Here is a 27523-nt window from a genome sequence, read left to right as displayed (position 1 = left end):
CAGACTCAAAGATAAAATAAGTCAGTCTCCTAAATAAGAGTTGTTGAGATGTGACAGAAGAAAGAGAAAAAAAAACATTATTTAATCTATAAACGTATTATCGTCCTATTACACACTGACTCAATTAAAAGAATATATTATTTCAAACATTTTACATGACAATACTATAGTTATAATAAATGAATCAACAATAAATACAATTAAATTTAAATTCTTAATTGATATTAATTATTTTCGAGTGCTTTGTCTCATAATACATAGAATTACTATAGTACTTATTATTCTTAAAGAAAAAATTATTATGATATGTTACGACATATCTTTAGTAACTTAACAATTAAATCTGATCACAGTAAATCCTAAGATAAAATTTTATGATCATAAAACTTGATTAATAATCTTAAAACATATCATAAATTTAACTTCTATTGTTAATAATACATTGCTTTATATTTTTCTTATAAATGCTCATTCAATAAATTGCCAAACCCTGCAGAGAAATACCACCGGACAAAAGTACCAAAGAAGTAAACTTGATGGCCACTTTCACCATACGAGAAAAGCCACAGGGTAGTTACTGTGCCTATGTTATATGCCACTGGAGACCTTTCGGGTGCGTGCTAACATAAAAAAAATATTTGAATAGATATCCCACCATTACAGATCACGAAGCTACAGTAAAACCATTACAACAGACCAGAAATAGAGTGAATTGTGGCGGATAGAGATAAACCTGCTGTGGAATCATACACGTATATCTCATAAGTTTTCTAGTCAATCATAAACTCTACCAGCAAATATAATCATCAACGAGCAACTGATAAACTTTATAAGAAAAAGGAATAAGCTCATCTAATACCTAGAGCAATTAACCCTATTTAAGGGCCCTGTCATCATCAGCACCCTCGTCAAACACTCCTGAGGATCCCACACGGAAATCAAGTTGTTTCTGATGCTTTGACCGCCTTCGTTCATCAAAATCTTCCCATCCTTCAATCTATTTAACATTTCAAGAGACAAGATTTTAAAAAGATGAAATATACACATATACACAAAAATATGATACAGAGAAGCATGGAGTATTAAATACAAAACAATAACTCATGCAGACTAAAATAGAACATGAACATCTCTTTCTGCTTTCACCCTTTTCCAAGCCATCATGTTCCAGCCACAGAAGAAAAAAGATTGCAAAAGAAAAAAAAAAATCAGAATATAAGCTAGCAGTACCTGGCGAAGAAAGTCATTTGTAATTTCTGTGCCATGAAGATCAAGCGTTGACAGCTGATAACACATTTTAAATAATGTTGGAGGAAGGGATTTAAGACCATTGTTTCTAAGAATCAAAGCCTGCACCACAGGCAAAAAATCATGAGCAATAACTACTGATACAGTAAAATAAACTACATAATCACTGCAAGATGGAAAAAAAAGAAGCAACAGTGTAACCAATTGCTAAAACTTGAACATATAAAGCTGCCTAAATACATCTGCCTAAAAGGTTCCATACAGCTAGAGAAAAAGAATTGTACACCTGTTCAGTATAACTGAACAAAAATGTGTACGCTACAACAGAAAGTAATTAATGTTCCACAAGCATAACTATGAAGCGAGCATCTGTTCGCACACAAATTATTTTAACAACAATGAACAAACTATGGCATCAAAATCAAAATGGAAGTGTATTGCTTGATAAAAAATAAATTCTTAAGTACATGTTTTCATTATTTTTTACTAGACACAAATAAACAATTCAACTTGTAAAGTTCTTTACTTGGTAGAAACTTCATAATTCCTACAAATATCAAGAAGAATACGACCTTTAAATCTTGCAAATTCCCAACTGTCTCTGGCAGATCAACTAGTAGATTACATGATAAATCAATCTGCATCAGTGAAAAAATCAAATTGATGATGCGATACATTAATGTATGCCTTTTTTTTTTTTTTTCACAGCAAAGTCCTAGATATGCATATAGCAAGGGCACAATTACCTCAACCAGGGCTCGACAATTTCCTATAGATGAAGGCATGGAGCTCAACCTGCCATTAGATGGTGGAAAAATGTCAAAAAAGAAAAAAAAAAACAAAAAATATATAGACATATAAATTCATTTCCACATGATTTCCACGGGTAGTAAGACATAAACTAATAGTGTCTAAAAGAGTACTTAAACTGACAAATTATAATAATATCGACTAACATCCTTGTGTATATTCTCTTTATATGCCAATTCCACGTAGCAAATATAAAGGCAAGCAGCCTCAGATCTTTTGTCACATGATCCCTTGCTGAGTACTCTTTATGTGCGTGTATACCTTGACCAGGTGTCAAAATTTTCACCTCCAAAAAGTGAAGCTTTTTTACGTTCAAATTCTTAGTAATGTTAATTCATCAAATCTGAAAAATTGTATGATGGTGATAGCAATAGCAATAATAATGTTTAATGATCACTACATCAGTAGTATATGTATGATGAGAGAAACATATGTTGAGATTTTGAGAAGGTAACTACTTTATTGACCTCAGTTCTGGTTGTCATTGTTGGCCTTCTCAATTCTAGCAATAATTTGGACTGTTGAGAAAACCTACTTTCTATTTTTAAACATGCAAACTTGTCAATATGTACTGAGGGAGGGAGAACTTCTAAGGTATGGTCTATGCACTTGTTGCATTACTTTGTCCATTTTGTCACTAGTACCTTTCAGAACAGTCACTCCACATAATTTATCTAATCATTTAGTATTTAAACATAAATAAGATGCTCTACTTATATCTGAAGCTTGTGATATGTGAAACATTAAATTAATTATGTAACAGAAAAAGATAATACCTGTTGTTGGCCACCTTCAGAATTTGAAGTTGATTGAGCAATCCTAATTCATCAGGTAAGCTTGTTATCTTGTTATTTGCAATATGAAGTTGGCAAAGAGAAGTCAAGGTACCCACTGCAGATGGCAACGTAGTTAAACTGCCAAAATAACAAAACAATTTGTCAAGTTAACTTAAAAGCAAAGATTACAAGTAAACTAGCTTAGAATCTTTCTTAATAAAAGATATACTCATTATGGAGGGCCTAACAAGACATAATAGGACACCTCTTTGGCATAAAAGAATATCATAGCAAATACATATAACCACAATTGTAGAAGTTTGACCGATGTAGCATGTCACCATGTATAATAGAAAACTAAATCAAGAAAACCATTTAAGATTCATTAAGCAAACCAACATGAAGAAACAAAGGCAACAAAAAGATATATCTAAGATCACCTGGAACCAACTCATTTTTTGAGTAAATTAACAAAAGAGTGGGCATCTGACAACCAGAATCACTATCCGAAGAATATGAGGGATCAAAAACTTAAGTTTATTACTAAAAATCAAATTAGTAAGATGAAGAAGGAATCAGTAGAATTAAGAATGATGAGGAATAAAAAGATCTGAATTTATCACATTAATTTCATCAAATGACCAATATTTTCATATATAACAAAATTTCTATGATCTGCCTTGCTAAACTTAAAAATAGCACGTATAAAAGAGTTATGGGAGTATACAGAACCAATTTATGTTTGAAAGTGTACGAAAATGAACTTTCACTAATTGACGATGCAGATACATCCAACAATAATGTTTTTACTGCATTAATTTACATTAACAAAAAGAGCAAGGTATATATAGGAATGTCTACAAGGGAGGCTGAAGATAAAAATGAATTGCCAGTTGAATGGCTTGTATCAAATACTGTGGCAATTTTTTGAAGCCAGACAAAAGACTATGAAACAGATCACGGTGTTCAGAAATAATAGGAAGCAGGCAGAAAAGAGGATCACAATCAACACATGGTTTTCCAGGTAACACATTGCACTTCTAAAGTGAAAGTTGTTGGAAAAAAATAGTTTCATGCAAATAATAGTAAGGCTGCATTCGGTGTGCCACCATGTTACTGAAGTTCTATTCAACTAAGACCATGTAAATTCTAGAAACCATGTTCAACTCTTCCAGTGTTCTTAAACTACTTTAGTATATATTGTGTATGTTAGACATTTCATTACATTGAGTCAAACATCTGAAAGACCTATATGGTGTATACAAGACATTCCAGGGCAAAATTCTAGTGAAAGACACAGTTGTGTTAGAATCCAGCAACTATGTTCTCTTTTTCTCCTACAACTCTAGAAAGCTTGCTGTGTGCTATCTCAGCACTTTAAGGGCCTCTCCAGGATTTCTTGCTTTACCTTAATAATTCCTTGTCTGATCAGGTGAGCATCACTAGGGCCAAATATGAAACCAACACCATGGAATATTCATGATCCAAAATATTGTTTCTAGAACTTGTGGTTGAACCCACTCTGACTGTTCTTAAAGCTGATTCCTCCCAATTAATAATGATGGCAAAAATGCTAATATTTAGTGAATGATTCCTAGGCTTCCTATGTTCATGAACATGCATTCTGTGTCTAACTATAGTAGTATCAGATCTAATGGAGCATAGCCATTGAACAGGTAGACATTATTCTTGACCTTTTGTGACCCAGCCCTTGTAATTCATGTTGATATTTGGTGCCAACCAATCACAATGATGCCATCTAGATTTGGCGCATGGATGTTAATGATGAGATGACCTCCAAAAGTATCTATAGATTCAACAGTACAGACCCAGCCAAGAGGAGAGAGAGCCAGGTAGGGGGCCTAAGCTCATAAGTTCATATTGTCCCTATGTTCAAAACTTTCCCATGGAAATACAAATGAATTTTTTTCCAACTGGACCCTGGCTTAATTCCATTGGAATCTCTGGCAACCAGACTTGTGTTTCTTGTGGTCCTAATGGACAATTTTACATAGCTGTTCTTCTAGTGACACTTTATGGCTTGCTATTGGACTGTTGTTCAAGTCTGATTGTCATGCTGATTCAAGAGTATCAAGAGTTGTGCTGATGGTGACTGGCTAAATCAGGATCCAAATTGGATACGTTCGGTACTTAATATTATTATCATTGTCTTGCATTTATAAAACTCTTTTGCTTCAATTGAAGCAAAGGAACAAACTCCTCTTTCGCAGCCACCAGGCGAAACTTTCCTCTTGATGCATGGGGTCTTTGCAATGACCACAAACTGCATTGCCTCTTCCTATATTTTTTACGAGAACAATGTGCCTCAATACCTTGAATTAGGCAGAAACCTCCGCCACCTAATTAGCTTCAACTTAAATCAGATGGATTTCTTGTGGAAGGATGCATTGATGGCAAAACTTTGTTTCTTATTCACAGATCTAATAACATCTCGGTGGCAGAGTGCAACTTCAGGGCTTTTTATCTCCATCTTTACTGCTTAACCTATGGCTTCTTATGGCACTTTTTACTCATTTTGTAAAGTTTAAAGTGCATTATATTTCAAAAACACCAACACAAATGTATGCTGGCCTGCAAATTATGAGTGGTTTAAGTCTAAAAGTTCTATATGTGGAGTGACACTCTATCAATCATTCTGCTTATTTTATCTCTAACATTTATAGATTCTTAAAAAAAAGGTTTATGTTTTGGAAGAAAATACAGTTCAAGAAAGCCTAAATACCATAAAAACAAGTTGCAAAACATATAATTTTGGCTTTTAGAAGCATAAGGTGATGTGGTGCTTCTATACATCAGCCCAAACTTGACCGACCAAGAGGTTCCTATAAAACTTGTTTATTTAATTCAAAATGAACCCTTCAATCAACTGACAAGAATATTCATCAGATTCATATAAAGTAAACAATAAACTATTAGCCAACCTTCAAATCAATGTTTCATAAATTAATCAGTTGACACATATAGATTCCTAGAATTATCATTATGACACAAATAAAATAATTGACACATAAATTAAATAAAAAACAATCATATATCAGAAGTATCAATCTGATACTTACTAGTTATGGCTTAATGATAAGATAGTCAAACACTTTAAAGATGATAGACCCTCCCAGCTTATGCTCTCATCTGTTATATTATTTGCATTCAGCAACAATTTCTAGACATATGAAGAAAAGCCAGAATAAAAAATTTGCTGCATTCTTGAAATATACATCAGTAGTAGCCTTCAAAAGCCTCAGAATTATAAAACATAAGATATAAGAAGTTCTAGTGAGACCAAACAACTTGAACCAACTGGGCAAAAAAAGGCAAAGAGAATTACATTCAGCAACTTCAAATCACCAACTTTAGTTGGTACATCTCTAATCAAGTTGTTGCTGACGTCCAATACTCTTACAGAATGTCCACAAGACCAAACTTCTTCAGGCATTGCCTATCAATGTATACACAAAGGATTCTCGAGTTTAAAAGGAAGAAAAGCAAGCTATATATTTCACCCCATATAAATAAATAAATAAATATATATAGAACATGTTCATTGGCAGCCCAATCCCAATTAGAATAACTTAAGTCAAATGAGACTAGTATGGCAGGCTTTCAATATAACTCGGGTCAAATAAATGGTTGAGCGAAACTAAAATAAATTAATTTCAATAAGACATGTACACACTATATTGTAGAGAGCTTTAAAGAGAATTATCAAAATATGAATGGAGAAACACAATAAATACAAATTCAGTACCTCAACTAGTTATCAGATGAAACCACATTAGCACCCTAAATGTGCAAATGGTTATGCTTCACATTGTATCAGAATTATATAAAAAACAATACTAGGTATAGCACAACTAAAGAAACTATTAATCAGAGCAATCTCCAGAATTCCAAAAGTAAAGCATTTCTGGATCATAGGTTTCATGGCTTCTCAAAAACATGAATAAACTAAATCACAACCTGGTGCTAGTGATCAATAGAGCATAAACAGGACATAGCACTTTGAGTAAAAGCAAGCACAACATTCAAGCACACAATTATATTTAGTGATCTATACACATTTATTATAAAAATATCTAATTAAAAAAGTTAATTAAGACATAACGACGAGCAGTAGTTATTCTCGAAATGTATATTCAGAAAGAATAAAGATTCATTTGTAAATCAACTCCTTTGTTGTGTACCTCCAAATGACACTCTGATAGAGCTACAACACCAGTCAACTTCCATCTTTCAGACCGACTTTTCTCAACATTTGTCCTTGTGTGACTAACTTGAGTTTGTTTAGTATCAAGAAGCTTCCTTGGGCTGATTGATTGAGTAGCAGCATCTTTGGTTATGGGACCATCCTGTTCAAGAAAGATGCTCTTGTTAAAAATGTCTCAACATATTTGGTCTGATCTTCAGCATTAGTTAACAATTTGATAAACTCCATGAATAAGTTTTCAAGTTCTAGTAATCAGCAGGCTTAATTAAATTTCCAAAAAAATTTAAGACCATTAATAAGATGAAAAATTAGAGTGCATACACAGGCCTAAATGAATTTCCAAAAGATTTTTAAGACCAAAACATCCTCGATATAGTTTATCATGATAGGGGGTGAAGCTTATGAAAAAAGACTTGACCTACCATGAGACAAATGACTTCAATTAGAACACAAAAGTGAAAAGGTGTAACTAACACTTGTCTTCTTTTTTTACTATTTTAAAAACGGTTTTCTCCCAACATATATAAAGTGCACCTGTAGCAACCATAAACAAGAAGGCCAGGAAATTACCCCTTGATGAAGACCTTGAGAAGCTATCAACATAACCTTGGAGCCATTCGTGACTGGCACTGACTTCAAGCTCACTTTATCTGCAAGAACCTTTCCTGCAATAGACATAGGTTACTGTTGTAAACTACGGGTATCCCAAAAACCCATGGCTAATGCTGCAAACATTGCATCTTGACTGAGTTTCAAAGTGAAGCATAATTTCACTATAAGTCACTACGTCCTGGTATACAAAATCGCTACTGAACTTTGGGTTGTCACTCTCTACGTCTGTACACATGTTACATCCCCAGACAGAGAAAAAACAACTGTGTCCCAGAAAAGTAAGCTTGGTCGGGAGATTGTCGAGTTCATTCCAAGATAATGTTTAACACATGATTTTTTCATATATAATCTAGGGCCTTGTTCTTTGAATGATATCCATTTTCTTGAAGATTATCATCCCATTTGACAAAGTGCATTACTCTGTCATGCTGATTGGCATGACCTGCGCCAATGGAAACATGACAAAACTCTCCAGCACAAGTTGGCATGCACAAGTACCAATAGTTTTCTATCCATTAAATGGTGCATGCTGATTGGCATGACCTGCGCCAATGGACACATGACAAAACTCTCCAGCACAAGTGGGCATGCACAAGTACCAATATTTTTCTATCCATTAACTGGTGCAAATCAGTTAAGTATTCCTTCCTTTTCTCCTTATCTCCTCATGCACCTGCCTTTCCCAAGAATGTGGGTTATTTGACAAACATAGGAGAACTGAGCACCTAAAAGACATAATAGAGTGCAAACACTAGTGAAAGGAAAAGAAAACCTTAAGCATAGGTTAAATGAATCATAGAATATCATTACTCTGCATGCTGATCCATGCTGCAGCCAATATTTGGCTTGAATCAGTTGGCACACGAGCATGCCAATTGATATGAAGTAAATTAGAGATATATTTTATGAGACAACCTTCTTCTTCACACAATAAATTACATAAATTCGCCTGCCCGCTGTCGAAAATATGATAACCACTTCATCTGAAATAATCTGAAAGTAACAAATCAATTGTGAACTCCCCGCAGCTAACCAACACCAATTGTCCTTTATCCATTTACCACCACTGAATCGACTTCCAGCTGAATGAGTTTCAGAGTGCTCGGAAGCTATCCCTAGTACCGCATCACGAATCGAACAAACAACCCTGAATCGCTCAGAACAAAAAGCACGATCTGCGATGCGAGTGAGAAAGAGAGAACGGAGAGGGTGAAGGAGGAAGTACCTTTGCAGATTAGGGTTTGGCCGCGAGTGAGGACGTTGGTCACGGGCTGCAGCAACGATTTGAGATCGGCAACCGTGGCGTCCATAGGGAGGGAGACGGGCAGCGTCCGGCCGCTGAACTTGACCTGTACGGTAATGGCCGAGCGATCGCCGCCGGCATCCTTCGCCCCTTCCATCCTTCCCCTCCGTCTACCCCTCACGAGACTTCAGCGTGACACTCAAACCGCCTCCCTCCTCCGATAACGTTAACACGACGTGCTTTAAGATGCGAGCTACGTGATGGGATCTAAGCGACAATGGCACGTTAATAACATAAGAATCTTAATGAATGTTCAACAGTCAAACATATATATATATATATATATATATATATATATATATATATATATATATATATATATTACACAATGGAGGAAAGTTTGGATGACTTAACCTTGAAAATAAAAATAATAAATTATTCCAGATATAAATATTTTTAAATAAATTATTATTATTTTTACAAAAGAGTGAAAAATGAAGACGGAATTCGAGGTAATATTAGCCTATTATACCTCATTGTGTTTCTGTTGTTTTGCGAGGCTAAGCTTGTAATGGGTTTGAGTTTTGTGAGGTTTTGGAGTGGGATATGGCAAGTGTCGTGAGACTTGCCATGGTTGCTAATAGGATTAGATACATTGGCCATCTTCCCCTTTGGACATATCCTCAGCCTTGTTCTTAGTTTTCTGTCTGAATTAGCTTGATATAAGAAGCCTATTCTGAATCATTCACAGCTTCATCGTGGCTGCACAAGTTTCTCTGATGTGAGGATGAACAGAAGGGAAGCTGCCACACGGCATCAGAGCAACACAGGTGTTTAAGAACAGCAAGAGGTTAGAGGGTAAGTGAATTTGATCCGATCATACTTACCATTGTCTACTGCAATGCGAGTCGGTGAATTCTGTGTGAAACAAAGTTGAGCTTCAAATGAGTAACTGTTGGAATTCTAAGGCTGTTTTCCTCACAATTCATGGAGCATAAACAGTTTAAGAATGCAATCACAATCGCATGCACCACAATATATATTTCTACATTAGTCTGGAGAAATAACTTTAAACAACCACATTGCCTGCTTTCAGAAAACAAGAGAAGCGCAGTCACTGATGAAGAAGCAATATGCCCAAGTAAAAGCACATTAGAAAACAGAAGGCATCCATCCAAAACATGTCCAAGAAAATGCTTAGCAACAACATATATATGCAATAACAATGTTGCAGAGATCAAGAACTGCTGTTATTTGGCACAACTTGGCAGCATGGTGAGTGCCTGGATTTGATACTAAGGGAACTGATATATCTTCTACAATCTCAAACAATGTGGAAAGAATGACTAATAAAATAAGCAGCCAAAGTAAGAAATGAAATCGCTCGAGAACAATCAAAGCTTGTGGCTTTGGATCTCACAAAGAATTCTGCAAGACAAATAATATTAAAATATGCATAAAATATATAGGTAACAGACCGTGAATTAGTCCAGAAACCTGGAAACTTAGAATGCATGAAATGATGCATTTGACACTCTCTGGTACTGTAGCTCGATTTCTGATTAGTATGTGTTATCCATGTAGAGCACTGGCAGTTCTTGATACAATCTATCAACTTAAGAAGCAAAATATGCAGCGAAGATAGCTACTTTTGAATTAACAATGAAGAATATTGTTCCTGATTGCAACTTCGTTTCTGATAAGGCTTAAGATAAGACATCACTTCATGACACTCACAGCATTGGCAATATTCACTCCAAATAAAACAGTTTTTTCCTCGGATGATCCATGATAAAGACATGATATTTCTGCTATAAAAATGTGTTGGGAATTCAATAGGAAGAAATGCTAATGAGCACTTAATCAAAGGTCATGTATATACATACAATAATGGTGGAAGGGAATTCAATAGGATGCAAGACATCAATCAAAAGAACCATCTGCAGAAAGCAAGTCTGTGTTTTAAATGACACTAAACAGTCTAAATCTGATTACATTAACAGATATACAGACTACAAATATGGCACATCAATATTTTGTTATAGAATTTACTTTGAGAAACAGGAATTTGGTAGAAATATGAGATGCATCATTAGAAGTTAGAACCATGTTGAGATGAAAACCCTATACATTTAGTTCATGCTTGAGCACCAACGAAGAACAAACCTTCCATCAACTGAGAATCGCATTGTCCATGGAGTACTAACATAATAGTAGCCTGATACATAATGCTCTTGTTCTATTCAAGACATGTTTCAACTTGTAAAACATGTAGCAGCATACAGATCCATATGCATCAACAACAAAGTGTCTTCGTTTCATAAAGGACATGAATACACAAAAGTATTTGTGATCTAGCAGGTTTCTCAACAAGCAATGGCTTTCATCTTGTAGAGTTATGTTTGAGAAAAACATAAGAACATGCAATCAGGAAGAAACAACATAGTCACATAATTTCTTTGAAGAGGACACTCGATCCACAATAATGACATTGTCGCCTAAGAAAGTAGCATCGTTCCAAAAACCAATCAAGTAACATTCTTCCAAGAAAATATACATAATAAACTAACCCATCTGTTGCATGTTGCTCCCTCCTTACATGCAGCGGACCCTTGTTCTTTATTCCTCTTCCGTTCATCCCCAAACCCTAGAAAAGCAAATCCTTCGGTCGGTTCACCACAAAGCTACATGCTTCTTCGAAGTATAACACGCAAACTGGCTAATAATTTACAAAAAATCTTATGAAAAGAACAATATAATCGAAGAATTCTGGATTCTTGGAACGGATCACCATGCATGCAAAAGTAAACCCTAATTGCTTGTACTGTCATATGTCGAAGAAGAATGGGTCGGTCTCATCCCACAGGCAAGAAGCCGCCACATCGTAGTCATCGTAAGGCCACAATGGTGAGGACACGAGTGGCGCCGAGCCCATGCTCTCCGTCGTCATCACCGGCGGGCATGAGAGAGATAAGCTCGAACTGACCGACCCTGCCAAGGAGCTGATCTCCTCCATGGCCGGATCGCTGAAGCCGAGGCTGCTAGGCCCCGCAGCCACGACCGGTCCCGGCGCGGTCCCTAACGCTCCGACCTCTACGCTTGGTGGTTCCATAGCGGGCCCGGGGGCCATGATCGTGCTGTCGGTCATGTTGGCGTATAGGAACGGGGGCGGGTAGTTGTAAGAAGTGGAGGCGCCGGTCGGTGGAGGTATGGGGAAGGGGAAGCCGGAGGGACGAGGGAGTAGCGGCCGAAGAGTAGTGGTGGTGGAGGCTGCAGCGGTGGTGCTGTTGGAGTGATGGCCGGTTGCGGCAGCGGAGGAGGAGGTTTGGAGGTTGAGCTGCGCTCGTGGGCCGTAAAGGATGAGCGCCGCCCGGTCATAGGCCTTGGCTGCGTCCTCCGCGGTGGAGAAGGTCCCCAGCCACTTGCGGGTCCGCTTCCTCGGCTCTCGGATCTCCGCCACCCACTTCCCCCAGCTCCGCTGCCGCACTCCACGGTACCTGAACTTCCCGTTCTCGGGCCCACCTTTGCCCTTCCCCCTCCTGCTAGGACCAGCAGCGGCGGCGTCCCCAACGACGGTAGCGGCGGCGGCGGCAGAGGAGGTGGTGTTGGTACTGCTGTTGCTGTTGTCGCTGGTAGTACTGGAGCTACTCTGGAAAGAAAGCTGGTGCTGTTCTATTGGAGAATGGAGCTGATGATCCATCACGGGGAAGGTGTAGTCTGTGTCGGTCTGCGAGGGACGAAGGGCTTGGGAGATGAGAGGAGAGCCGAGGCCGGTGGGATTCCCTCAACCTTGCTCTCTGTGGGTGGGAAGGGCGGTGGTCATACGCAGCAGCATTAACATATAGTGCGATAATAAAAGAGACGAAAAGTGAAGCGGTGGACTGTGGAAGCGTCAGTCTTTACTGCATGGCTGAGAAGCCGCAGCACCACAACTACGTTTGGTTTCTTCCAACCTGCCACACTCCTCTTGCTTGGTGAGAAAGCCAAAGAAGCCTCACAAAACATAAACAAATAATGCCTCGGCTTGGCATTTGGTTTTAGCTGCTGGGGAGCTACGTGCTGCTCTCATTGCGGCCTCGGAAAGCAACAAGGCATGCAGGGAGGAGGGGGTAGTGAGTGATGAAGGGGGGGGGCGGGGGATGGCAAGGGCCATGCTCCGGTGGCATGATGAGCCTCTTCGTGGGGTGGAAGAGAGCATGAGGGGTCGGTCGGGAGCATGGTGATGCGGCTGGGGCGTAGGGGAGAGAAGGCATCGGGAACAAGCGAGGTTGTCTTCATGCAAAGGGACAGTCGCATCCGGTTGCTGTTGGTGGCCATTATTAATCACCTTGGGACTGCGCTGAGACGTGAGCTTCCCATTCGGCTTCCTCCTTTGTTTGAAGCTATCTGTGCTGCGTTTTCACCTTCGGTGTTGTTCGATGCGGATCTGTGATCTTTCTGCCGCCGGATGTGCATGCATAGATACTGGAGAGAAAGGTGCGCTCGGCTCGGACTCAACATGGAGGAGGGGATTCACATGTGATCAACCCAAGCTTTCGGCTGTGCATACACATACTAGTCTTCATCACGTACATCGTATAACATGCGTATGAATGATCTCTTACGTAAAGAAATAACTCAGGCAACTCATTTTTTAATGGCCGTAACCCTTTCGTACATATATCACTTCACCTTTGTGTCAAACTAAGATCCCAAAAGCAGCATATTATTCAGGCATCGATCTGAATTTTAGGTCAACTCATGTAGTCCGATCAAAAAGATGAGTTTAAGTCAATCTAAGATTAATATATATCAAGTCAGACATTAATTCAACTCAAAATTTAAAAGTGTTTAGATTATGATCCAAGTAATAATATATGTAATCTGATCCTTTCTACCCTTAGTCATATGATATTAGCATCTTCATATTTTGCCTTCAATACTAGTAAAAGATGGAGAGATGCAGGAACGCAGGAGAAGAAAGTTAGAGAACTCTATATATCATACCGATTCGCATCGAGTCGAATTGATTCTTGGGAATGTATCACACCTTGACAGTAGCGGAGACACCTTTAATTTTCGTGGACGTGAAAAGATCACCCGTCCCTTTTCACAAAGCTGATATCATGCACGAATCAAACCGTAAACCTCGAATGAAAAGGGAGGAGACTCGAACACTTCATTGTGAAGCTTTACGCGTTCGTTTGGTCATGTCCTCTGAACACATTAATCCACCCAAAACCATTGTAGGAAACATGCGAACACCGCCATTCTCCCCTTCCCTGCACCGGACGCAACTCCAAGCAAACATCGACCGTCCATCGGTTTCTCCTGCCATGATCTCGACTTTGAAGGGTCGGGATCAACCTACTCTATATTCCCACATGCATAATATTATGGAAGGAGCTAAATATTTCATGTTGTTGGGAAATGTAGAATAAAGCTACAGAAAAAAACAATATATTTTCATATAAAAATTATTCTCACAATTTAACTTATTTCTTTGATAACTTCGACATGGTGACAAAAAATTAGTATCACAATGACAACAGGTGAATGTGCCAATTAAATTTGGAAAGGGAACGTGATAATTAATATACATATGTATAAAGGGATAGTGGCTTACGCAATGGCCTTCCCATCGGACCTATGTGGCTGGGCCCGCTCTGACCCGCCCCACTACCTTGTGCTGCGCGACGCTCCACATGTGGTAAAGAGAGACACTTTCTGGGCTCAAGTAAGTGGTATTTCTGCTTTAAGAAAAAGATGAGCTCATGTATCTTTTAATTAAGTTTGAGATAAATTGAAAAATCAAGTCGAAGTTCAAATAAAATAAAATTTTGAAATGTGTCTAGAAATCATAGACACATTTGAATGCTCGAAGGGAGATTTTTCAACACAACTCTTTTGAAGTTGAAGTTAACGTAGAGTAAGAGGGAGTTAAATGCTCGAAGTTTTTCCTCCGTTGGTCAGGGGGTTAGCTTTTATATTTACAAAGAGAGGTTGGTCGTGTCTGTTAATGATTGTTGATTTCTCAAATAGTTGACTTGTATCTTACGGATGGGTGTCGATCAATGTGTATGGACTCGTATCGTGTGATGTCGTTCCAAGTTTTTCTGAATGATTATGTAATATTTGACGTCAATCTATACGGGTCCACATTGTATGGAGTCGTTTGGAGCTTTTATGTGATGTTCGACATCGAATTGTATAGGCCCGAACAATGTAAGGGCATATGAGCGACCCTCTCGAGTTCAAGGTGTTGCATCGTGTCAGTCTAAAGCTCTTTCATTGGTGCTATGATGGTCACCGACTGTTGTCACGTGTTCGGTATTAAAATATATGATATCAATTATTTGGTAAAATGCAGAAAGAAAAATTCATGGTTTCTTCGAATGCATGTATATCTATTTAGTCACGCTGGTTTAACACATTAGCCCATTCAAATATCACCATTATGACTTGCTTAAGGACAATACTACACTTCCCCAGATGAACCCAGTCTTGTCTCCAATCCAAAACCACTGCGTGTAATCAGCGATCAGCGCAACCAGAGGGCGACGTGGTTTCCGCCCACCCACCTTGGCTTCCCCGCACTCCGCGTGACTCTAAGCGAACGACGACCACCCGTCGATCCCACGAGCACCGATATGGACGTGGAAAGCTTGACTGAGAGCCCATGGGATCGAATCAAAAGGAGGGTGCCCTCACCGTCTTGACGGAATCTTTCGTCGATCAGACGGCTGTGATGACTCGTGGTCTCGCATATCAACGCGTTCCCTACCTTCACTATGATTACCCGTCGGATGGGACCCACGTGAAACCATCTAAGCTGTGAGAGGAAACGAATCGAGGAGTCATTAAAATATCTCCCATTAATTAGTATAAAGAGCGTAGCGCGCGTTCCTAAAGAGCACAGGTCAAAGAAACAGAGTAAAGGAAGAAACGATCCACACTCCTTTTCCGCAGTGGCGATGGACACTAGGATCGGATCGGTGGACGCGGCCGCGGAGGCGAAGGCGAACGGCGTCGTGGGCTGCCCCCCGGCGGCACAGTGCTGCTCCGTCGGCCCCGCTGCGCCGGCTTCGGTGGCGGCGATAGCCGAGGCCACCCTCGGACGCCACCTCGCCCGCCGCCTCGTCCAGGTGGGCGCCCACGACGTCTTCGCTGTACCCGGCGACTTCAACCTTACCCTCCTCGACCACCTCATCGCCGAGCCGGGCCTCCGCCTCATCGGGTGCTGCAACGAGCTCAACGCCGGGTACGCCGCCGATGGATACGCCCGCTCCCGGGGCGTCGGCGCCTGCGTCGTGACCTTCACCGTCGGCGGCCTCAGCGTGCTCAACGCCATAGCGGGCGCCTACAGCGAGAACCTCCCGTTGATCTGCATCGTAGGCGGGCCCAATTCCAACGATTACGGGACCAACCGCGTCCTCCATCACACCATCGGCCTCCCCGACTTCTCCCAGGAACTCCGGTGCTTCCAGACAGTCACCTGCTTCCAGGTACTTATCTCTCTCTCTCTCTCTCTCTCTCTCTCTCGGGAGGAGCGAGAACAAGAATCCGATTTTTGCCTTGAGCTCCATAACGCAGACATCTTGCAATCGATGTGTTTGGATGCATAGGCGGTGGTTAATAACCTGGATGACGCTCACGAACTCATCGACACCGCGATCTCCACCGCTCTCAAGGAGAGCAAGCCCGTCTACATCAGTGTCAGCTGCAATCTCCCCGGCATCGCGCATCCGACCTTCAGCCGCGAGCCCGTCCCCTTCTGTCTCTCTCCCAGGTTCGATGGATCGCTCTCTTTTCTTTCGTCAGTGGACTGTAGATTAGGTTTGGGGCAAGATTTCCTGATGGGTTTTTATCGTTGGAATTGCTAGATTGAGCAACCAGATGGGACTGGAAGCCGCTGTCGAGGCCGCGGCGCAGGTCCTGAATAAGGCCGTGAAGCCGGTGCTGGTCGGCGGCCCCAAGATCCGGGTCGCGAAGGCCGGAAAGGCCTTCGTGGAGCTCGCCGACGCCTCCGGCTACCCCATCGCCGTGATGCCGTCGGCCAAGGGCCTCGTCCCGGAGCACCACCCCAGGTTCCTTGGCACCTACTGGGGCGCCGTGAGCACGGCCTTCTGCGCCGAGATCGTGGAGTCGGCGGACGCCTACCTCTTCGCCGGCCCCATCTTCAACGATTACAGCTCCGTCGGGTACTCCCTCCTCCTCAAGAAGGAGAAGGCTATAATCGTCCAGCCCGACCGGGTGGTGGTCGCCAACGGCCCGGCCTTCGGGTGCATCCTCATGAAGGACTTCCTCCTCGAGCTTGCGAAGAGGCTCAACACGAACACCACCGCGCACGAGAACTACCGAAGGATCTACGTGCCCGAGGGACAGCCACTGGAGTGCCAACCCAAGGAGCCATTGAGGGTGAACGTGCTTTTCAAGCACATCCAACGGATGCTGTCGGAGAACACTGCCGTGATCGCCGAGACAGGGGACTCATGGTTCAACTGCCAGAAGCTGAAACTGCCGGAGGGATGCGGGTAGGTCGCTTGAAATGGTCTTCCATCCACTTCAGATCAGCTGTAATTTCTTGCTTCTTGATGAGATGTTCTTGTGTTGCAGATACGAGTTCCAAATGCAGTATGGATCGATCGGTTGGTCCGTCGGAGCGACGCTCGGGTATGCACAGGCCGCAAAGGATAAGCGCGTGATCGCCTGCATCGGCGATGGAAGCTTTCAGGTGTCAGCCTTCACGGTCGACTGTGGATGCACCACATCTAGGATTATGCTTGAGCCATGGAATCTAATGCCCGAATCTGTCTCTGTGGATTTTAGGTGACAGCCCAGGATGTGTCGACGATGCTGAGGTGCGGCCAGAACACCATCATCTTCCTCATAAACAATGGCGGGTACACGATTGAGGTCGAGATCCATGATGGGCCTTACAATGTCATCAAGAACTGGAACTACACTGGTCTGGTGGATGCCATCCACAACGGCGAGGGCAATTGCTGGACCGCAAAGGTGAGCACATTCTCTTCATGGCCAGTCCCGCCGTTTGCACTCCGTGTTCCAAGTGTAATCAACCTGTGCTCGCCCAGGTCACGTGTGAGGAGGAGCTCAAGGAGGCAATCGAGGCAGCGATGGGGGCGAAGAAAGATTGCCTCTGCTTCATAGAGATCATCGTGCACAAGGATGATACCAGCAAAGAGTTGCTCGAGTGGGGCTCCAGGGTTTCAGCAGCCAACAGCAGGCCTCCAAACCCTCAGTAACACCACCGCAAAAGAACCTCCACGACGGAGCCGCTTCTATCATCGGTTTAGTTGCTGAGATTGTTCTCCTGTGACGAATAATTGCTATGCACTTAACCAATTACTGTCATCTTTGCAAAGGAATTGTTCAGCTACATTAAGAATCCCTTTAGATCTGCATCTGACGGTTTAGTATTCGTCTAAATAGAGACGGAAGCATCGACCGACGGGTTAATTATAATTATTTTTCGTAGTTAAATCCCTTTTTATTATATTATTGTTAGGTTTAAAAATTGTATATTAAACTTTTTATAAGTATGAAAATGAAATATCTAACTCTATTTATCTTAGCGTCGTTAGTTTGATCCAACGTAAATATAAAAATAATAAATAAAAATAATTTTAATGTCTTAATTACACTTTTAGTTGTGGTAGGCGATAATGTTGCTGAGGTCATGAGTAGTTATTGTGAATGATGAGGGAGAGCGACGATAATAGTTGAGTAGAAAAAGAGAAGGAAGAATATAATACTGACTCTCCATGAGTAGCTATTGTGAATGATGAGGGAAAGCGATGACGATAATTGAATAAAAGGAGAGGAGGAAGAGGATAATATAAATATCGACGTTCTGTATCAACATCGATCAGTAACCCTATCCTCCGACTCTAACTTAGCAAGATGCCCTCCACCCTCTCCTCAACCATCCCATACCATCATTTCATGGTTGTCCATTGAGGATCTACGAGCTTTTTTACCTGAAGTACTACTGTGAACTTAGAGATAGAGAGACAAGAGCTAGAGGACGAGAATATCATCGAGTGCGAAGGGAAGACAACAAGATCGGGATTATAGGAATCACAAAGGGCACAAACCCGCCATGGACCTATGTTGAAGATATGACAGTCAACATTGAGGGAGTGGCAAGCGGCACAAGTGACGACTATGATGTGCAATGAGAAAATTGATGACTATGGATGAATGCATCACAGGACCAGCAAAGGAAGGTCACATCCGACTCACAGTAGATCATTGCCCTTTTGCCGCTTTGTATCTGCATCAACAACGATGTAGACGTTGAGTGTCGACATTTGCGTTCTCATCTTTTTTCACTCATTTTGCCTTACCTCTCATCGCCACTCTCTCTAATCATCCACAATAGCTATCGACGGCTCCTAACGACGTTGTAATCCACCATCATCGAAAATATAATTAAGATATTTAAAAAAAAATTTATCCATCATTTTCGTATTTTCATCGATAAAATCAAACGTGTTAGGGTAAATGGAGCTAGATGTTTCACTTTCACAAATATAAAGATTCTGATATATATATTTTTAATTTTAAGGACCGAGATACTAAAAAGATTTAATTACATAACTAATATATAATTAGCCCTTGATCGGCTTGTAAAGAGTGTTCTCGTTTGGGCCTAGCTTAATGGGCTTTTAACTAAACCGAGCCCAAGTCTTATCATGTACGGGAATTAATTGCATGATTCAAATAATGTAGTTCACCTTAATTTAGGATCGTTCCCCTTCGATGCTTCATTTTATGAAAACATAATCATAACATTATGAGGATTTCAGCAAAAAGAAAAGTGAAATTTATAATCTCAACCAACAAGAAGAGAGAGGAACCCACGCGACTTTGGCGGTAAAGTGGTTCGATTGCAAGCGGTTCACGTCTCATGCCAATCCAATCCCAACGAACCAGAGGCTAACGGTCGTCAAATTGGATCCGTCCTAAAAACCACCACTAACCGCAAACCAAACGAAACCCCAACGGAGTCCGTCGACTCGAGCGATAAATATGGTGATATATGTAGTAGGAGAAGAAGAGATGGCGGTGGTGAAGGGTGGCGATGTCGGGGAGCAACCTGTCAAGGGTTCATGGAACCCGGAGGAGGACGCGGTTCTTATGCGGCTGGTGGAGCAGCACGGGCCGCGCAACTGGACAGTGATCAGCGCGAGCATCCCCGGGCGGTCGGGGAAGTCGTGCCGGCTGCGGTGGTGCAACCAGCTCAGCCCCACCGTACACCGCCGCCCCTTCACCCCCGCCGAGGACGAGGCCATCGTCGCGGCCCATGCTCTGTACGGAAACAAGTGGGCCACCATCGCCCGCCTCCTCCCCGGCCGCACCGACAATGCCGTCAAGAACCACTGGAACTCCACCCTCCGCCGCCGCCTCCAAGCCGCCGCTGACGCGGTCGACGCGTCCGCCTCCGAGCGACCCGTCCCGTCCTCCCCGATGCAGCTCGACGCCGCGGCCACAGCGCCCGTTGCCGCCGACTCCGAGGAGCCGGGCGAGTCGGACTCGGGCTCGCTATCTGGGAAGCGCCCGTGCTTGAGGGACGACGACGCGACTGACGGCAGCGCCGGGGGGTCCGGTCCGGTTACGTCTCTAACTCTTGGACGGCTAGGGGAGGGCGGCGGGACAGACGGCGGTGGAGGGCGGCTGTGGGAGGAGCCGACGGCGGGGATGTGCTTGTTGGCTATAATAAGAGAGATGATAGTGGAGGAGGTGAGGAGTTACATGAACCGACTTCCATCGGGAGGAGGAAGCGGCGGTGGCAGCTCCATCATCATCGGGACCGATTCCGCATCCAACGGCCAGGATTGATTCTAAGTCTCGATCTTCTAATAAATGATGGTGATGCTACGACCGAACATGTCTTTTGCTTGATCACAAATGTCAGCAGCATCTTCCTCTTCTAACGCTCCTTCATTGGCATCAGAGAACATCACCAACACCGACAAGCTTGCTGCAGATGGTGATCGAGGTGAGGCAAGAGAGGAATACGATCGCGGAGAAGTTTGAGCTCTGAGGACATACTTGTCGAGGGGAGGGACTTCGAACAAATGTAAGATATATGCACATACTTGTTGAGGGAAGAGAAATGGTCATGTCGATTATGTGACCAACTTAGGTTTCCTCCTCCATAAACATGTACAATATCAAGATGACGGAGAAGAAGAGAGACAAGTTTGGCACAGTTAAACATAGCACACCATACCAACCTCAAGCAATAAAGAGTGAGGTGCATTCAGAAGAACGACAGGTGCCCTGCAATTTTTGCTCAGGAAGGAGAAAACAACGTCGATGGCGAGTTTCTTCAAGACAGACGATGATTTCTTCGCCTTGGCGTAGGAATGCCCGAGAATGTATACCACTCCACATTCCTTGGCCGTCAGGATCTCTAAGGACTCCGTCTTCAGCTGACAACTCTCCCAGAATTCATGTGCCGGAGGCCTCGCCAAATGGGTATCGGAATGCTGCACATTGTGATCGGAAGTATGCTCGAGGCGCCGAATGCCCGATTCACCAGACTCGTAATCCGACGATGTTTCTCCATCATCATCTTCCGTCTCTACGAAAGCTAGAATTCTAGACACAAGATCATTCTCGAACTCAGAGTTTTCTTGCTGCAGATCCTTGTACCCGTACCGAACGATACACCGGAATATGTGATACTCTTTTGGTCCAATCCTGCCGACCAGAAATCGATCATCCTCAGAAACAAAGGGAACCTGCACGGACTTGATGCACACGAACACTAGAACTTGATGGAATGCAGGCAAATTCGTGGCAAAGTGCCCAAAAATGGCAGGCATCCCGGTCACCAGATCAGCATAAACAAGGCCAATTCCCGGCACGCGAACGATCCCGAGCTTAGGCCCTAAAGCCAGTATTCTGCTTACTGAAATCTTGTTTTCCAAATCAGATTCATGCTTCTTTAATGTGCCGTAGTTCCATGCATACATGACAACCATAAATATCGTAGAGAGAGCAAGCGGAAGCCACCCCCCTTCTGGGATCTTTATCATCAATGCCGATATATATAACAGCTCTATCGATCCGAAGAACACAAGAAAAGCCACGGCCGTTCTTACCTTCTGCCTCCAGACGACTATGATCACCAAGAACATCAGGCAAGTGGTTACAAAGATGACGATTGTGACTGCAAGCCCTGTCGATGAGGTCAGTTGATCAGGCAGCTTATCCATAAAACATGAATGCTCGAAAAGATAAAAGAGCTCTACCGTAAGCATGACCGATGAAGTTGGTGTTCCGCAGTCCGATCGTGACAGCCAGACACAGACACATGAGCATCCAATTGACTTCAGGAATGTAGATCCGTCCATATATTTGGTTTGAAGTGTGGACAATCTTCACAGGAGGGAAGCAACTGAAAGCACAGCACTGGCTTACGACGGAAAAGGTTGCAGATATCGCAGCCTGACTTCCGACCACCGCTGCGAGAGTGGCCACAATGAAGACCGGCCAGAATACTGGCTCTGTAATTTTCAGAATGCATAAATGTGTCAATTCTGAGTACCGTATCGAGTTCCGATGTGTTAGAATGAGGAGTAAATGCAGTGCATCTTGCCTGGTATTGCCCTATAGAAGCTTCGTTGAATGTCTTCATGGTGCTTAGAGAGAAAAGCAGCTTCGCCCATGTATGCAAGAACTAGACAGGGATACACCAGACAGGTGAAGGCAATCTAGAATGGCATGGTTCTAAGTAAAAGTGTCAGGATTAACGGCCAGACCACAAATTCCACATATTAAGACGATAAATTCGCTCACCTTGATGGAAAGGGAAGAGAAATGACCCAAATTAGCAAACATAGTCTCGGTACCTGAAGTACAAAGTAGCTGCATGATGGTTGCGAATGTCTTCGATACACAATTTAAGACATAATGTGCAGTATATTTTTTTCTTGGAGAATTAGGGAGTGGCATTACCTGTAATACAAAGCATAACTCCTCCTAATGATACCCAGCCTTCCGTGCCAGTGGCTTTGATGAACCTAAACATGTAAACCGGTGAAAGAGCACAAAAAATGCCGGGATTCCATTTGAAAATGTTGTAGATGCCGATAGCACTGATAAATAGAAGCCATGCTATGACAATTGGAGCAAATATAAAACCGACACGGTGTGTTCCATGGTGCTGAAGAGAAAAGAGACCCACCAAGATTACGCATGAAATTGCGACGACATAATCTGAAAAATAAGCACCAAAATGAAGTTGCATTACCTGGAAAAAAAAAAAAGTAGCAGTAGCACTTGCAGCATGTAAAGAGGGGCAAAGAAATTGATCGATGAACTTACTCTCATGAAGATGGGGAAGTTTCACTCCGACACCCGATACCGCTGAAAGAACTGGAAAAACATGCAAAACTTCTGTTGGATTCAGATTGTGAAGTATAGAAACAACATAGAAGTTTTAGTGTTGTCTTTGATTAAAGATTCAAATAAGTTTGGCACCTAAAGAACAGCACTAAATAAATCTAAAGTTGATAGTGAAGAGTATCAAATCAACAAAAAATGAGCCACTACTTATGTGTAGTTTATAGCATCTTTCGCTAAGGCTTTGATGATTTGTCATCTAAGGAACAAATAGTTTGGAAAGGTTATTGATTCAGACAGCTCAAGTTTCAAAATAGGGCTTCAGATATAAATTTCACTTTTTATAAATGTCTTCTTCTGTAGGAAGAAGCTATGACAAAGACTCTGATGCAGATATCCACCGCAAATGTTGGATAGCTCCAACTAGTTGCATTGAAGTATGAATTCATTGAAATGATGAATGCAGCAAGGATTGCTCGAAAGCAACACATGAGAAATGCATAGGGGCATCTTCTCCTACTGATTCAAGGCTTCTATTCTTGACAAACATCGGTTTGATCCATCAGGGCCATGCTTTGGAGTTAATATATCACCTGAATTTGATACTTACCAGAGATTGTTGGTGTGAGCACTCCGTCACCGATTGCCATAGAAGTTCCAAGAAGAACAACTACAAGCAGACCACCTCTGAACATCGGATGCTTCTTGAAGAAATCCTTGAGCAGATGACTCCCCCATGTGTCTGCCCCTTCATCATCATAAGCTGACAAGTCCTTGTCGTCATCTTGCTGATTAGGCAGCATGCATAACTTGGCATGTCTGCAAAGAAGTGAATATAGTGCAAAGGTTCCACCTGACGCAACAGACAAAGGTAATCAACACTAAGAACAATTTAAGGTTAAATCAAGTTTCCAAGATTGGGGACATTCTCCTTCGAGAAGCCATCTACAACATAGAGCATGTCAGCCAACATAACACAAAAACCTTGAAGGATATGTATTCTTTTGTGGTCAACAACCCAGTAAGGTCCTACCTTCACCATTGTCATCAGCTGATAGCACAAAGCATATGTACTTGAAAAGAGGAATGATAGTTAATGTCCAAAAGATGAATGAGAGCACACCGAACACTATCTCATCACTCTCATGAAGGCTCAGTTTCCCTGAGAATGTGCTTTTGTATGCATACAAAGGAGAAGTACTCAGGTCTCCATAGACCACACCCAGACTCTGGTATGAAAGAGTTAGCACAGTCTTCCAAGAAGATTTCTTCTGGTCCTGCTCCAAGAACCAGAGATCAAACACACCGTATGGCACAAAGTGACAGCATCAAGATTATGTTCTGATGTGAGAAGTTGAGGCAGATGCAGTAGCAGAGGAACTCAAATAGCCATAAATTTATCGATATATTCAGACAATTAAAAGACTAGTTTGTTTATAGACTCGCAAAAGACCAAATGAAAGAATGTGCAGAACAACAGAGGAGGAAAAGACGGGAGTAAAAGCGAGGAGGCAGAGCGTACAGGGGGAGCGGATCCTTCCTCTCTGGCAAACGACTGTGGGTTCGAAGAGCCCATGGCAGTCCCGGCCGGAGTCAGAGAGTGAGAAGCGGACGAAGATTAATGTGATGGCGCGGGCAGTTGCGACACGCGGCTCACGAGGAGACCGATGATGACAGGCATCACCAAAACCTCGCAGCTTTAAATAAGCGATGGTTTGGGAACGAAGGGTAAGACGGCCTCGCATTGATTGCAACCCTAGTAGTAAATTTACAAGAACATGATCTCGAGGACCCAAATCTTGAAGAAAAATTCCTTCTCATGAGTCACAAAGTTCATACATGGAGAAAAAGCAGAGGCATGAGTTCAAAGAGTCACCAAAGGAACAGATGAATAATGTGTCATTTATCCAGGTGAAGCACTTCTTTTTGCTCTCTCTCTGTCACTTCCGCGGTTAGGGCGTAGGTTGGAGATGATGTGGGTCGTGACAGTCAAGGAGTCCCATCCTCATCCTCATCCTCATCCTCATCGGGTTGGTGGAAATCAGAAAGGTAAGAGTTATGTGACTGTGTGCAGAAGAACATCAAAAGTCTTTGCTATCGTACGACTCCTCATATCATGTGGGTCACATCAAGTAAACTATCATCGGCCCCACGAAGCAATCATAGAAGTAGTGGTTGACCCATCGTGTGAAGGGCGGACTCGCTTTGGACCCATGGCTACCAAGTACAAGCAGAGTACAACGTCGGCAGGGCGGCCAAGGCAAAGTATGAGAGAGAAAGGGACAGTGTGACTTGTCGTTGTGGGACTCTCTGCCATCACATTTTAGCGGTAAACAAAACTAGGGAGAGGTCACCCCAACTTTCACAGCATGAGAGTCGGGTTGGTTCATTGCACTGAGACTGACTACTCGGAAGAAGTTGCAAAGAACAGCGAGGAAAGGAAGGAATGATGGCTAGCTTGTTTGTAGGATTGATTCTGTAAGATGATGATGATGATGATGATGATGATGGATGAGGCCGTTGTAACCACAAAAATTATGGAAAGAGTTGAAGAAGCCTGATCTTTTAGAACACCCAGTGCATTGTATCTCCCTCGTCATCTACTGCTGCCGATCCTTAAAGAATAGAGGAGAATCTATCAACGTCATCCAAAGACTTGCGTAAGCAAGTGTCCTACCGAAGGTGATGGATGATACCCACCCATAGCCATGTCTTATCGCTTCAGGAAACCGGATGGAGAGCCTGCAAATATGCCCGAGATGTTGAGTGGAAGCACGCAAGGAAGGAGAAAAAGACCGAGCTTTGTTGATGCCATCAGTCCCTCGCATCGTGTCTTGGGTCGCGGCCCAATCCCTTTCTTTAGTTATGGAACAGATCACTGTGGCCCCATGAATCCTTCGATTTGACACTGCCGACAGCTGGTCGAACAGCTTCCTTATCCGGTGGCTCGCGATCCAACCCTTAAACCACGTGAGTCCACAGGGCCTTTCTTAGCTCCATTAAAGTGGAGATCCCGTAAGATGCACAATAACATCCAAAATTCAACAGCTAATTATCATAATGTACACCTGACGTGGGATCGACTATCTTAGAGACACAATCGCTGTCACGTCAGATCACCGGCCAATCAATGCATGATCGATGATCGATAACTGATCAGAGATGGACAGTGGTTGGCCGGGGTCAGAAAACCTCCCAGTCAAGGCATGCATTTGAGGACAAATCAGGTCATTATCAAAACCCATCTTCCTTGATGCATTACACAGTGGAGCCAAGCCATGTGTTACATCATCCGTCTTTGTTATATACCAACCATCTTAATCAAGTTTCCACTACACTTTCTTTTTTTTTTGGTGTAATTTACAGGCCCTAGTAACTTCACAGGATAGTCACCATCTTGAACCGATCGAGAACACCATCCATGCGGTTCTCTCAAGAGATCATCGGACTGTCACGGACAAACTTCGAAACAGGATGTTTGATGTAATGCTTATGTATGTCCGTGTCTTTTGGCATGTTCATGCCTTGTACAACATATAGAGGGGCAGCTGAAGGCTTAATAGTCCCATTTTAGTTGGGTTGGTGGCCTCTTTAGGCTTGTAAATAAAGGTTGTGTCATGTGGACACGTGCGAGAGATTTTCGGTCTGTAATGGACCATTTTACCCTTTGTTGTGCCACTATTCAGAGCTTGTAAAGTCTGTTTGTAATTTGCATTGTCTATGGAGTGTTTTTCAGAGATGTTTGCTTGTGAATCCCGATTGAGGCATTCTCTCTAGCCCATTCTCTCTTTTGTTGGTCCTAAGGGACAATGGGAGACTTCGGGGAGGCTGACCTTTGCGGACGGACACGCAAGGGTGCCGCACGACTTAGGCAAAACCAGCTAAGTCCGTGATAGATGGTATCAGAGCGAGACAAGCACTCATATAAACACTTAGCATGCAAACGTGGGGGACCTAGCGGGGCTGCGTTGAGGGCAGTCAGTACACGCGCGACCGTTTGAGGGAAAACGGACATGGAGATGTAGGGAAAAGGAGTCGCTCAGAGGAGCGGGCATCTGACATTGGCATTCAGAGGAATGACCAACCTTTCGCGCAAGAGGCATCACGAGAACAGGCAAGCTTGGAAGAATGTGGAGCGCACAAAGGTTGGGATGGCTGAGTTTGAGCTACGGCTCAACGTTGACAACCATACTTGATGGTGCTCAAAGCAAGCGAGGCGCTTGGTAAAGGATGAGACCATCCAAGGTGGAA

The 27523-nt window shown here is 42.6% G+C and overlaps 5 protein-coding genes across 7 annotated transcripts; 2 read left to right on the top strand and 3 right to left on the bottom strand.

The window, feature by feature from the left end:
• Nucleotides 1-614: 614 nt before the first annotated feature.
• LOC135673274 (plant intracellular Ras-group-related LRR protein 8-like) lies at nt 615-9133 on the bottom strand. Its single transcript, XM_065182126.1, has 10 exons — nt 8897-9133; nt 7630-7724; nt 7037-7201; nt 6181-6291; nt 5915-6015; nt 2835-2972; nt 1995-2043; nt 1821-1886; nt 1231-1350; nt 615-997 (listed from the first exon to the last, which is right to left on the bottom strand). The coding sequence occupies exons 1-10, from the start codon at nt 9069-9071 to the stop codon at nt 875-877; spliced, it is 1143 nt and encodes a 380-aa protein (XP_065038198.1). The 5' UTR covers nt 9072-9133; the 3' UTR covers nt 615-874.
• A 2288-nt stretch (nt 9134-11421) lies between these two features.
• Nucleotides 11422-12711, bottom strand: LOC135674921 (ethylene-responsive transcription factor ABI4-like). The gene has a single exon (XM_065185184.1). The coding sequence runs from the start codon at nt 12612-12614 to the stop codon at nt 11742-11744; it is 873 nt and encodes a 290-aa protein (XP_065041256.1). The 5' UTR covers nt 12615-12711; the 3' UTR covers nt 11422-11741.
• A 3084-nt stretch (nt 12712-15795) lies between these two features.
• On the top strand, nt 15796-18318 carry LOC135673273 (pyruvate decarboxylase 2). Its single transcript, XM_065182125.1, has 6 exons — nt 15796-16398; nt 16519-16682; nt 16777-17427; nt 17510-17627; nt 17723-17911; nt 17989-18318. Exons 1-6 carry the CDS (start codon nt 15868-15870, stop codon nt 18157-18159), a joined length of 1824 nt encoding a protein of 607 aa, XP_065038197.1. The 5' UTR covers nt 15796-15867; the 3' UTR covers nt 18160-18318.
• Nucleotides 18319-19941: 1623 nt separating this feature from the next.
• On the top strand, nt 19942-20758 carry LOC135675119 (transcription factor MYB73-like). The gene has a single exon (XM_065185390.1). It carries the CDS (start codon nt 19949-19951, stop codon nt 20756-20758), a length of 810 nt encoding a protein of 269 aa, XP_065041462.1. The 5' UTR covers nt 19942-19948.
• Nucleotides 20759-20988: 230 nt separating this feature from the next.
• LOC135673271 (potassium transporter 1-like) lies at nt 20989-25698 on the bottom strand. 3 transcript variants are annotated; one of them, XM_065182121.1, is made up of 9 exons: nt 25112-25698; nt 24795-25028; nt 23883-24125; nt 23255-23305; nt 22886-23146; nt 22727-22779; nt 22527-22641; nt 22180-22434; nt 20989-22106 (listed from the first exon to the last, which is right to left on the bottom strand). In XM_065182121.1, the coding sequence occupies exons 2-9, from the start codon at nt 25015-25017 to the stop codon at nt 21133-21135; spliced, it is 2175 nt and encodes a 724-aa protein (XP_065038193.1). In that variant the 5' UTR covers nt 25018-25028; nt 25112-25698; the 3' UTR covers nt 20989-21132. The 3 variants fall into 3 exon arrangements, with proteins under 3 accessions (XP_065038193.1, XP_065038194.1, XP_065038192.1); XM_065182122.1 differs by having other exon boundaries at nt 25149-25698; XM_065182120.1 differs by adding an exon at nt 24306-24549 and having other exon boundaries at nt 24795-25693.
• Between the last annotated feature and the right edge of the window lie 1825 nt (nt 25699-27523).

The sequence above is a fragment of the Musa acuminata genome, chromosome BXJ1-5 (genome assembly GCF_036884655.1).
Source record: "Musa acuminata AAA Group cultivar baxijiao chromosome BXJ1-5, Cavendish_Baxijiao_AAA, whole genome shotgun sequence".
NCBI classification, from domain to species: Eukaryota; Viridiplantae; Streptophyta; class Magnoliopsida; order Zingiberales; family Musaceae; genus Musa; species Musa acuminata.
The sequence above is the reverse complement of the archived record's forward strand: the minus strand, read 5'-3'. Positions and strand labels throughout refer to the sequence as shown.

Coding starts and splice junctions, on each gene's coding strand:
- LOC135673273 (XM_065182125.1), top strand. CDS start 15,868: ATGGACACTAGGATCGGATCGGTGGACGCGGCCGCGGAGGCGAAGGCG. Junction 16,683..16,776: donor CCCTTCTGTCTCTCTCCCAG/GTTCGATGGATC, acceptor TGGAATTGCTAG/ATTGAGCAACCAGATGGGAC. Junction 17,428..17,509: donor AAACTGCCGGAGGGATGCGG/GTAGGTCGCTTG, acceptor CTTGTGTTGCAG/ATACGAGTTCCAAATGCAGT.
- LOC135674921 (XM_065185184.1), bottom strand. CDS start 12,614: ATGGATCATCAGCTCCATTCTCCAATAGAACAGCACCAGCTTTCTTTC.
- LOC135675119 (XM_065185390.1), top strand. CDS start 19,949: ATGGTGATATATGTAGTAGGAGAAGAAGAGATGGCGGTGGTGAAGGGT.
- LOC135673274 (XM_065182126.1), bottom strand. CDS start 9,071: ATGGAAGGGGCGAAGGATGCCGGCGGCGATCGCTCGGCCATTACCGTA. Junction 6,292..7,036: donor TATCAGAGTGTCATTTGGAG/GTACACAACAAA, acceptor ATACATTGATAG/GCAATGCCTGAAGAAGTTTG. Junction 998..1,230: donor CAAATGACTTTCTTCGCCAG/GTACTGCTAGCT, acceptor AATGTTAAATAG/ATTGAAGGATGGGAAGATTT.
- LOC135673271 (XM_065182120.1), bottom strand. CDS start 24,848: ATGGGCTCTTCGAACCCACAGTCGTTTGCCAGAGAGGAAGGATCCGCT. Junction 24,550..24,794: donor AGGAAGGATCCGCTCCCCCT/GTACGCTCTGCC, acceptor TTCTTGGAGCAG/GACCAGAAGAAATCTTCTTG. Junction 24,126..24,305: donor AGCTGATGACAATGGTGAAG/GTAGGACCTTAC, acceptor CTGTTGCGTCAG/GTGGAACCTTTGCACTATAT.